Source organism: Nycticebus coucang, chromosome 6 (genome assembly GCF_027406575.1).
Source record: "Nycticebus coucang isolate mNycCou1 chromosome 6, mNycCou1.pri, whole genome shotgun sequence".
Classification (NCBI taxonomy): Eukaryota; Metazoa; Chordata; class Mammalia; order Primates; family Lorisidae; genus Nycticebus; species Nycticebus coucang.
Window position 1 is genome coordinate 61,718,659 of NC_069785.1, and position 12,310 is coordinate 61,730,968.

The following is a 12,310-nucleotide window of genomic DNA, read 5'->3' on the forward strand; positions in this document are numbered from 1 at the left end:
TCCTGTTGGCTTGGGATGTTGGTTTTGACCAAGTTGGGTAGTGGAAACCTGTATAATTTAATTGAGTCGATTTTACTTGCTTTGCTGGTTTAATAATTGTGGATGAATTCCTGAAGAGTTTTCTGAATTCCACTGATGAGTGCAGCGCTGGATTTTATTAACATGTAGAAGCAGAGGTATCAACAATGATGTTGACGTGTAGTTAGACTGACATACACGCCCTTGGTTCAGTGTGTGTCCCGCACTGCCAGCAAGGACAGAGTCTTGGCTACTGGACTTTATGCATTTTACCTAAATAGGGAATTTCAGCCAGCAGTTGAGTGATCTAGTCCTATTGGAACAGGTACCAGTGTCGCAGCAGAAGGATTTTGGTGATTATCATCCAAATTCATTTTGTTTCACTCTACTCACTACTTTTGGCTTGTCATTGACCTGATTCTAGGGGGAGAAGACCGTGAATTGAATGGGATTGGAGTATTTGTCCAGTGCTGTCAATAGAGGTTTTTCAATGTAAATTAATAAATTGCTGTCTGCTCTGTCTCCAGTACATTTTAGCTTGTCTGAGTTCATCTTTCAGAACAAGATCACCTTTGGGTTCTAGCTAGAGATAGTCCCTGAGCCTTCCACTTGGACAACCAGATCCTGGAAGTAAACAAATTGACAAACTACTCAGTTATCCATCAAGAGCCAGGCATTGTCAGAGGCACTGGGGCTGCAGTGGTGACCCAGCCATACAAAGCTCCCTGTCCTAGGTCTACTACGCATTCTGATGGGGATAAGTACACAAGGCCATGTTAGGTGACGCCCAGTGCTCTGATGAGATGACAAGATGGATAGTGGTGCAGGATGTCCTGGAAAGGATGGTAAGGGGGGATGTGCCCTGAGACTGGAGTGACAGGGGGCCAGACATAACGAGGTGGTGGTATGCCAGGAGGAGACCATTCCAGAGAGAGAGACGGGCTGGTTCCAAGGCCACCACAGGAAGAGGTGTGGTGTGCTTAAGAGCAGAAAGAGGACCATTAGATGGAGGGTCCTGAGTGGAGGGAGAGGGCCAGCTCAGCCTTCTTGGCAATATGAAGTTTGGATCTGGAAATGAGAAGCTGTTATTTAGTCATGGAGTCACGGTGCAGATGGAAAGAAGCGGAAGGATTCTGGATTGATGTTGGAGGTAGAGCTAACATTACTTCCCGCATGCTGGAGGGAAAGACTTCTGTTTCAGACTTAGCAAGGTTTAGAGGCCCATCGAATAGTGAGGTAATAATGCCAGGAAGGCTACTGATACATCAGGCTGGAACTCTAGGGAGCTTTAAGTCTGAGTGTGGAGATAAAAGCCATGTAGAGGCAGTGACTGACCGTAGCTCAGTCGGTAGGGCTCCGGCCACATACACCAAGGTTGTGGTATGGTGGGGTCGAGCCCAGCCCAAGCCAGCTAAAACAACCATGAAAACTGCAACCAAAAGAAATAGCCAGGCACTGGGGTGGGCGCCTGGAGTCCCAGCTACTTGGGAGGCTGAGGCAAGTGAATCGCTTAAGCCCAAGATGTTGAGTTTGCTGTGAGCTGTGACACTACGGCATTCTACCCAGGGCAACAGCTTGAGATTCTGTCTCAAAAAAAATGCAAAAAGCCACGTAGAGAGACACACCTCCTAAGGTCCTGTGTTAACTTTGTCACAATGTTCTGGAGGTGATATTGGAGCTACACTTTTCATTTCCAAATCCTTACCAATCCAGAAAGAGTTAGATGAGGGAGGAACCCAGAGAGTTGTTTCTTTCCTGGTCATTCTTCAGGCACGTTGTCCTCTCTGGGAGGCTTGGAGCATGGGTTTGTCATCACCTTTGCGTAAACTGCATTGTACCACAATTGAGGCTCACATGGGGGAAGGGTCCCTATTCCATGCTGTCTTGGGAAGGGAGGTTCTTTAAATATAGGCCATATCACGGAAAAAAATAAATGAAGACTGGAGGCATCATTTTTATTTTTTTTGAGACAGAGTCTCAGTATGTCGCCCTCAGTAGAGTGCGGTGGCGTCACAGCTCACAGCAACCTCAAAATCCTGGGCTTAAGTGATTCTTCTGCCTCATCCTCCCAAGTAGCTGGGACTACAGGTGCCTGCCACAATGCCTGGCTATTTTTTGGTTGCAGCCGTCATTGTTGTTTGGCAGGCTCGGGCTGGATTTGAACCCGCCAGCTCCAGTGTATGTGGCTGGTGCCCTAGCCTCTGAGCTACAGGCGGGAGCCTGGAGGCATTACTTTTGTCAGGTGGCTCTTCTCTGTGGTTGTCTGAAACGTGTTTGTTGCATGGACTTGGAGCTCAGGCCTGTAATCCCAGCACTTTGGGGGGTAAAGACGGGAGAATCACTTGAGGCCAGGAGTTTGAGACTAGCCTGGGCAATAGTAAGAGACCTTGTCTCTAAAAAATAAAAAATAAATAAGTAAATAGAATAAAAAGATTATCTGAAAAGAATATTGGAATGTTGTCTGGACTTGGGCAATGCACTTACAACTCTGCTGTCTTTCCTGCAACAATTGAGTTCGCTGAAAATGTGCCCAGTACTCAGCACACAGAAGACATTAAAAACTAGTGCTTTGAACTGAATTGACGATAATTGAGAATTGATAATGTACACTTAAGGATAGACACTTTTTAAAGTAAATGCATCATGATGATGTAGTGTTCCAAATTTGGGAACATTACTGACTGATGTTACAGAGAGGAATTATTATCCTGAAGCTTCTTTCTAGAATTCCCTTAAGTAGTAAGCTCTCTAATGTTTTCTGTTTTCATATAACTTTTCAGTAATGTGACTGCTGTGTTAAGCTCTGGTATAAATTACTTTCTGTATTTTTCAAAGCACTCTGGTACAAGATTTATTTATCTGCAGAATTCTGAAAGTTAAATGGACTTTTCTTCCAAGTTAAAAAAACTTGATTGTTTTTATTTTTTCTGTTTATAAAAGTAACATATGCCCATGGTGGGAAATGCAAGAATCAACCATAATTTCACTCTAGAGATAAATAAAACATTAGCATTCTAGGGTTTTATGTACATCTTAATACACAGCTGAAATCATGTGTATCCATTCTTTTTGCTTAATATTAAACTGTATGTTTTGCCCCTTGTTTTAGGCTTCCCTGAACTTCTTAGTGTTTGCATAATTATCTTATAAAATACTTGGTATTTATATATATCACACTATGAAGACATCTTTTTTTTTTTTTTTTTTTGGTTTTTGGCCGGGGCTGGGTTTGAACCCGCCACCTCCGGCACATGGGACCGGCTCCCTACCCCTTGAGCCACAGGCGCCGCCTATGAAGACATCTTTGTACATATGTTTTTGTCATTTTTCTTAATTGTTCTTTTAAGATTAATTCCAAAGGCTGGGCACAGTGGTTCACACCTGTAATTCTAACACTCTAGGAGGCTGAGGTGGGAGGATTGTTTGAGCTCAGGAGTTTGGGACCAGCCTGAGCAAAGGCCAGATCCCATTTCTACTAAAAATAGAAAAAATTAGCCTGGTGTTGTGGTGGGTGCCTGTAGTCTTAGGTATTTGGGAGGCTGAGACAGGAGGATCATCTGAACCCAGGAGTTTGAGGTTCAGTGAGCTATGATGTTGCCATGGCTCTCTACCTGGGGTAATAGAGCAAGATTCTGTCTCACACATATAAACACACACAGACCCACAAGATTAATTCTAAGAACTAGAGTTACGAGGTCACATATTATGAACGTTATCAATATATTTTACAATATCACTCTCTACAAAAAGTTCTAGCAAGAAGGGCCACTATGCCTTTTTGATTTTTTTTTTTTTTGTAGAGACAGAGTCTCACTTTATGGCCCTCAGTAGAGTGCCGTGGCCTCACACAGCTCACAGCAACCTCCAACTCCTGGGCTTAAGCGATTCTCTTGCCTCAGCCTCCCAAGCAGCCGGGACTACAGGCACCCGCCACAACGCTCAGCTATTTTTTGGTTGCAGTTTGGCCGGGGCCGGGTTTGAACCCGCCACTCTCGGTATATGGGGCCGGCGCCTTACCGACTGAGCCACAGGCGCCGCCCGCCTTTTTGATTTTTGATATACTTTTTTAGTAGTATAAGTTAAAAATATTTGCTTCTTAATAAGGGAAAATGTTCTGATTTTTTTTTTTTGTTGTTGTTGTTTTAAAAAATAGACTTTACCAAAACAATCTTAGGTTCACAGCAAATTGAGCAGTAGTTACGAAGAGTCCCCATACCCCTCCTGCCCCCCACGGCCTCCCCCACTGTCAACATTCCACTCCAGAATGGCACATGGTAATGGTGTGACTTTTATTTCCTATTTCTTTGCTTACCAGAAAGGTTGAGCCTTTAAAAAAATGTGCTGTTTAATTATTTTTAGCTCCTTCTTTGTGAACTGCTTTCCATGTCTTTGCTTGGTGATTTTTGTGCTTCGTGATTGAGTACCAACTCAGATGAAATAATGCTGGTTCTAGTCTTTGCCATTTCTATGGGGCCTGATGCAGTGGCACTCCGGGCGTGGTGTGTGAGTCACCAGCAGCCACATTCCTGTCTCCGTTCCCCAGCTTTGGTTTTCTAGGGATGAGGCCTGAGAAGCTGTGTGTGTAACCAACTATCTTTGTGATATTTACGCAACCTATAGATAATTGAGAACCACTGCTCTTAGGCCTTATTACAAACAGAGGTTTGAAGTATTTTATATATATATATATATATAAATGTGTTATTTTCGATTAACTATAACTAACAGGTGTTACTTCCTATTAAGAGAGCTCGCCAGCGCCTTTGCATCAGTGGGAGAGTGCCAGAACTGCATTAGTCAGATCCTTCCGTGCAAGAACGCATTCAGATGACTAACGTTTTGTCATTCATAGGTGACTGTAGCTCATCTGCATTCTAGTCTTCATAGAGCAAGTTCATTGAGAAAAAGTTGCAAACTATAGGCAATAATAGATAAGTCTTGCATTCAGTGAAATGCATTTTTATTGTCACTGTCATTCCATCCATAGTGGCTTTAGGCAGATTCCAATGAGGAAAATAGAATAAATACTCACATTCCTAATTTCTGTTTTTTTTACTAGGAAGTTTAAAAATCTTAGTATGTTTTACATTTATAAACAAGGAAGTTTAAAAATGCATACAAGTGCACTTTTCTGTATAAGGTACACGTTACACTTAAAAAGAAACAGTTGAGAAAAGGGAAGCAAAAGCAATTTATGTAAACGTAATTACATTGTCTTAATTGAGCTTTCCATGCCAACATGGGACTGCAAATTGTCAGTGTATCAGAAACTATCATGTTTCTAGAAATAAATAATAACAAGTGGATACTCAGGAATGTCTCCTCAAGAAATGCCTCAATTGGTGCAGGAGGTAATGGCAAGGTGGTGGTTCAGCATGCCTCCCTCCACTCTGCTCCTGGTCCCGGTTCCACCTTCCTGATCAGCTGGGAGGGACAGGCAGGTGAGCAGCAGAGACCCAGCAGGGATAGCTGTGCAGTGAGGGCCAGGACCTCAGGGTCAGGTGCCCAAGGAGGAGGGGCCAGGCTCACTGCTTCTCATCAGGTAACTGAACCAGTTTCTTGCCCCACATGGGGATGACGGGGCTGTCAGGTGGGCTGTGTCCCTGCTGCCTCTGTGCTGGGGGAGCTGGGGAGGGCCAGATGTAGAGACCGGCCTCCTTACCAGGAGACTGGCCCTGTGCTCTCACTGGCTGCGTCTCCTGCTCACTCAGGACCACCTACGTAAGGCACACCGGTGAGCAGAGAAAGAAAAGTCTCATCACTGCTAATGGGCTCTGCAACCAGAAGGAGGAATTATTCTTCCTGCTGTCCTTAGAAATGGCACAAATGAGACAGGAAACAGATGAGCCTTGAATAAAAAATAATTCCTGCATTTTAAGGAGATCCAAGTACAACATAAAATTTCTTTTTGAACTTAAATTTTTAAAAGTCAGTAGATGACTTAGAGCCAGTTAGTTTGCCCACAAGACAAAGTTTGAAGAACTCTCTGAAACATCAGAGCCAAATTCCAAAAAAGAGAAACATGAGGCACAGATAAAAGCCTGGGTGGTCAAATCCAGGACACCCGACATGTGAATAATAAGAGCTCCAGAAGGAGAAAAAGAAACAGATGGAGAAGAAATATTAGTTACATAGAAGAAGGAATTTTACCTGAGTTGAAGAAAAATCTTGAGAGTGTGGATTGAAAGATTCACTGAGGTCTAGGTAGAATTGAATAATAATAATAAAAAAGACCCACAATTGGGTACATTCTGATACAATTCCTCAACTTTAAAGACGATGAAAAAAATCTTGCAAACTTTTAGGCATTAAGGAGCCGAGAAACACAGAGGCAGAAGCATCAGCCTTCCTGGCAGCCTTGAGTTCACTGGGAAGAAAAGCTTTTAACTGGAGAATTCTGCATCTTCAGGGTGAGGGAAGGAAGATTATCGGCATGACTGGGATTCAGAGAGTCTTTTCTCCGAGTGCCTAATTTAAGGAAAATGCTAGAGAAAAGATTCTCCAGGGACTGTCAGAGGGAAAAATGATCAGGAGAAGCACAAAGGTGAGCAGTGATCCTTAACAAAAGACCTGTATAATTTCATGGAAGTGATATTGATCACTGCCTAGGACTATGTAACAGAAGTGCTAAAAAAAGAAAAAAATATATCGAAATACAACAGGCATTCTGTAAGCCAGCGTCTAACAACAGCCCAACGAGAAGAACTGGGGTATTTTGGCACAGCCCAGTTAGGGTGGGGGAAGGGCAAGAGGGGAGAAGAGTAAAGAGCTTCCACATAAGTCATCTGAGGTCGAGAGGTAGAGGAGGTGGGCCCCAGGGAGGCTGGATGTCTGTAATGGGGAGCTGTGCCAGGACAGAGCTTGGAGTAGACTTGCATACAGCAGGCACATTGGGAAGGGAAGGCGGCCATTCATGGAAAGACAGGGTCAAGGAATGTCCCCAGTGAACAAGAGGAGAAAAGGGAAGGAATGTGATTAAACAGGTCAGATAAGGGAAAGCAGAAAGGCAACAACAAGGATGAATGACAACAGACAGAGCGGAGTGTCACAGACCACAGTCTGTGGAGCCAGCTCTGTCCCTGACTGACTGTGTGGCTGTGGGCAAGTTATTTAACTATGTAGACATTTCACCATCTGTGAAATGGGGATCATAATAGTACCTCTGTCCGCCGGGCCCAGTGGCTCATACCTGTAATCCCAGCACTCTGGGAGGTTGAGGCAGACAGATTGCTTGAGTTCAGGAGTTGGAGACCAGCCTGAGCAAGAGCGAGACCCCCATCTCTACTAAAAAAAAAAAAAAAGAGAGAGAGAGAGAGAAAAAAAAAAACTAGTCTGGCATTGTGGCAGGTGCCTGTAGTCCCAGCTACTCAGGAGGCTAAGGCAAGAGGATTGCTCAAGCCCAAGAGTTTGAGGTTACTGTGAGCTGTGACGCCACAGCATTCTACCCAGGGTGACAGAGTGAGACTGTCTCAAAAAAAATGAAACCAGGGCGGCGGCTGTGGCTCGGTGGGTAGGGCGCCTGCCCCATATACCGAGGGTAGTGGGTTCAAACCCGGCCCCAGTCAAACTACAACAAAAAAAACGGTTGGGCGTTGTGGCGGGTGCCTGTAGTCCCAGCTACTCGGGAGGCTAGGGCAAGAAAATTGCCTAAGCCCAGGAGCTGGAGGTTGCTGTGAGCTGTGTGACGCCACAGCCCTCTACCCAGGACGATAAAGTGAAACTCTGTCTCTACAAAAAAAAAATGAAACCAAAACAAAACAAAAATAGTACCTCTGTCAGAGGGTGTCATGAGTCAACATGCCTAAAGCCATGAGAACAGTCCTGGTGTACAATTAGACCAAGTGAGTGTTTGCCTTATTACTTATAAAACACAGTAGCAATATTAGTATCAGGTAAGGTGAAACTTACTATCAAAAGCACTAAATAGGATAAAGAAGTTATTATATAAGTGTAATAAACACTTTTATAATAAACCATAAAGTGGCAGCTAAGTGTGGCTCAAAGGAGTAGGGCGCTGGCCCCATATGCCGGAGGTGGCGGGTTCAAACCCAGCCCCGGCCAAAAAAAAGAAAGTGTAAGGAGAACTTGATGAAAATGTTTTACAGTGAGGGAATTCATAATTTCTCTTTCCCAGCTGGAGAGATTTAGCAGACAAATAAGATCTAGAGAAAAATAAATAAGGGACTGAGCAAACCCAATGTCATAGACAGTGTTGTACCTTTTGTTCCTTAAATAGAAAATGCAAATTTTTGCATATCTGTGAAAGATCTTAAAAAATCAATCATGTGCCACAAAACAAACCTTAACATATTCAAAAATTAAATTTCTTACATATGTATATATTTATATATAAAGTACATATATATAAAATATTTATATATAAAGTATATATATATATATTTTTTAGACAGGGTCTCACTTTGTTGCCCTTGGTATAGTGCTGTGGCCTCATAGCTCACAACAACCTCAAAATCTTGGGTTCAAGCAATTCTCTTGTCTCAGCCTCCCAAGTAGCTGGGACTACAGTCACCCACCACAATGCCCTGCTATTTTTAGAGACAGGGTCTTGCTGTGGCTCAGGCTGGTCTCAAACCTGTGAGCTCAGGCAATTCACCTGTCTCAGCCTCCCGGAATGCTAGGATTACAGGTGTGAGCCACTGCCCCAGCTAGACCATATTTTTTTTATCATAAGCCAATATAATTAGAAATAAATAATCAAAATGACCAAAATGAAAAGATGCATTTTTAAGTAATCCTTTTGTACCTAGCTATCCTTAGATCAAAGAGGGATTCAAAACTGAAATTAAAACAATAAAAGAGAAAAACTTCATACACAACCTATGGACCCTGAAAATGCTATATTAAGAAGTATATATACTTCCAGGAGTGGTGGCTGTCACCTGTGATCCCAGCTACTCAGGAGACCGAGGTAGGAGGATTGAACCCAGGAGTTGAAGACCGCCTGAATAACATAGCAGGACCCCATCTTTAAAAGGGGGGGAGGGGAAAAGAAGACTTCATTATCAAGGAAGAAATAACAAAAATAAAGGAACTTCCTTTTTATTATTAAATTAAGAGACTTAGTCTGGGAATAGCCCGTGAGGTCACTCTCTCTTTTTCTAAGCTCTCTGGTTCTTTGTATATATGTTTATTTATCAGGTGAGTGTTAAAAAAGAACTGCTTATGAAAAAAGTGAATTAAACATTCATGTTTTTGCCAAAAGTATAAAATGCATCTGTGGCAGCGTGTAAATTCTCAAGTGAGTCCCTTGGTGGCTTTTTGTGTTGCCCAGGTCCTCCAGGAGCAGATCCGTGCCAGGGACAACATTAGCTATGGAACTAATTCTGCCTTAAAGACCCTGGAGATGCGGCAGCTCTCTGGTCTGGGAGATCTTCGAGGAAGAGTGGCAAGGTAGGTGTTCAAAGGCAGGGCACTCTGTTCATCAAAAACTGTTTTATAGACTCTGTTCTAATGGAGAATATATTCATGAAGCCTGAAAGCACATTCCTTGGCTTCTTTTAGTCCGTCTCCTCCCTGCTTTGCCCATAAAATCTAGTGGTAGAAGCTAAACCCAGTTGTGAGCATGTCTGGACTGCTCATGCTTCTGCAATTAGGGTCATTTGTGGGAGGAAACGATGGGAGGGTTCGCTGTGTAATTGGTAGTGTAATAATTGTGTTTATTGAATCCAGTACGCAAAGGTGGGACTATATTTTGTATGTCTGTAACAAATGTTTCATTTATTGGCGGCGCCCATAGCTGACTGGCCACATACACCCAAGCTGTCAGGTTCGAACCTGTCCCGGGCCAGCTAAACAACAATAACAACTACAACAACAACAACAACAACAACAAAAATATCCGGGCGCTGTGGTGGGTGCCTGCAGTCCCAGCTACTAGGGAGGCTGAAGCAAGAGAATTGCTTAAGCCCAAGACTTTGAGGTTGCTGTGAGCTATGACACCATGGAATTCTACCGAGGGTGACTTAGTGAGACTCTGTCTCAAAAATAATTTTTTTCATTTATTTATAATTCCTCTTAATTTTATTTTCTGAAAGTATTGGTCTGTGACAGATTGGAAAATTTTAAGAGAGAGAGAGATCACCTCCCTTAGGATGCAAAGTGCTGCTTTCCAAGTGGGGCCAGCAGCACAGGCACACCCTGGGGACTTGTGGGAAGTGTACAGTCTCTGGCCTGCTGCACAGCTGCCCAGTCAGAGCCTGCATTTTAACCTGGTCCCTGGATTCACGTGCAGGTGAACATCTGAGAAGTACTGCCCAAGGAGTGTGTTGGGGATTGTTTTATCTGGCTGGGACAGAGGTGTCCAGAGTATTTATGGTTCTCTTCTGCCCCCTGCTGTTATTAAGAGCCAAGCACATCGACGTGCGCCAGCCCTGCCGCTGAGGAGCAAGTAGATGCTTGGGTCAGCCTGAGATGGCAGAGGGTGGTCTGCTGAGGAGCGGGGATTAGGGGAGAGAACGGGGACCCACAGGATCCATGGCCTCTTTAGAGCAGACAACACACAAAAGGCCTTGAATGCTGCGGATGTGTGTTTGGATCTGGGGTAAAGATCAGTCTAGCAGACGAGGGCTGCATGGATTGAGTGGAGGACTTGTTGACCACTCCTTCTGTGGTTATCTATGCTTGTCTGGATGACTCCAGCCTCCTTCGTCTGACCCTCGGTGATGAACACCCTGCTGACCTCTCTGCCCTTGCACTGTACCTTTCCAGCAGCCATCAACTCTCTGTTAGTCCCTGGATAGGCCATGTTCTCCTATCTGTCCTTGTGCTTTTGCACGTGTGCTGTTCTGGACTGAGGATGCCTTTCCTCCTTCCTTTTGAACTCCTTGTCAGCCTTCAAAGTTCAGCTCAAGCGTCACCTCCTCCAGAGTCTTCCCTGACACCCCACTGTCACACTCTCCACTCTGTTGAATCTCTGCTGTTTTCCTCACTTCCTGTCTTCACTGCCTTGAGCTTGGCATTCCATATCTTTAATTTCTGTAGCTGAGTGCCTGGAACAGTCTCTGGAAAACTGTAAGGTACTCAACATTCAGCATTCATTTGGATGAACAAAAATGATTTAGCTGGGTGGGGCGGCTCACGCTTGTAATCCCAGCACTCTGGGAGGCCGGGGCAGGTGGATTGCTTAAGCTCACTAGTTCAAGACCAGCCTGAATGAGAGCAAGACCCTGTCTCTTAAAAAAAAAATAGCCAGGCATTGTGGTGGGTGCCTGTAAGTCCCAGCTACTTGGGATGCTGAAGCAAGAGGATGGCTTGAGCCCAAGAGTTTGAGGTTGCTGTGAGCTATGACTCCATGGCACTCTTCTGAGGGTGACAAAGTGAGACTCTGTCAAAAAAAAAAAAAAAAAGAATAATCACAGCAGCACAGCTATTATATACCCATAAAAAAATAAAGAAAATCATTGTAATAGGGCTGACAAACACTGACTCCATGGAGTTTGGCTTAGAAGAAACCCCAGCTCCATGATGCCTCTCAGAGTTAAGAAGATTTCTTGAGAGCTCCAGGGCGGAGGAGGGATTGTAGGACAACTGGGAATGCTCTCCGTAGCCACTTTAGTTGCAGAAGAAGATCAAGGGAGGGGCCCTGGGTGGGCGGGAGTGAACACGCAACAAATGGTGGCTGTTATCATCTCACAGCAGTGGAATCATCCTAGTACAAAGTAGAAAAATTATTTAGAAATACTCTCAGGAGTCTTACATGCTGTTTTGGTTTCTTAACAACTTTTCTTCCCAACTCATTCCTTCCCTGTAACAAATATTTTTACTCTAAAACCATCGAAACCATTTGTTATGAGTACCAGATATTTTTGCTTTGTTTTGTGGCTATATTTGTCCTTCCCTTGGAATTTTAATGAGACTTGATTGTTGAAATGAATTCATGTGAAACAAAATTCTTTGGCAAAGTTTTGGCTTTCTTGCATTGATTATGTAATTGTATTGAAAGGATATGAACTTTTTAAGAGATATTTTTAAATTAACAGGCTGCTGTATCATTTCATGTTTACTTTCAGGGTTTTTATGGGTCCATTGGTGATATAACTGATAGGAAACAGACCCTGAATTTCTCCCTGTACATCTGGCTCAGAAATGCAAAGGCCACTGGGCACGTTGGCTGTGCCTGTAATCTTAGCACTTTGGGAAGTTAGGGTGGGAGGATCACTTGAGGCCAAGACTGAAGTTGAGTTAAGCTGTGATCATGCCACTGCACTGTAGCCCAGGCAATAGAGTATGACCCTGTCTTAGGGAAAAAAAAAAAGGCAAAGGCAAGTTCTCG

At 43.8% G+C, this 12,310-nt stretch overlaps 1 protein-coding gene across 6 annotated transcripts in view; it reads left to right on the plus strand.

Moving 5' to 3' along the window:
• FAM81A (family with sequence similarity 81 member A) overlaps positions 1 to 12,310 on the plus strand; it is a 69,671-nt gene that overhangs the window by 36,939 nt on the left and 20,422 nt on the right. For all 6 annotated transcript variants that reach the window (XM_053594031.1, XM_053594033.1, XM_053594034.1 and 3 more), the window contains exon 4: positions 9,311 to 9,429. In XM_053594031.1, the coding sequence (XP_053450006.1) occupies positions 9,311 to 9,429 (119 nt within the window). The remainder of the gene's footprint in view (positions 1 to 9,310; positions 9,430 to 12,310) is intronic.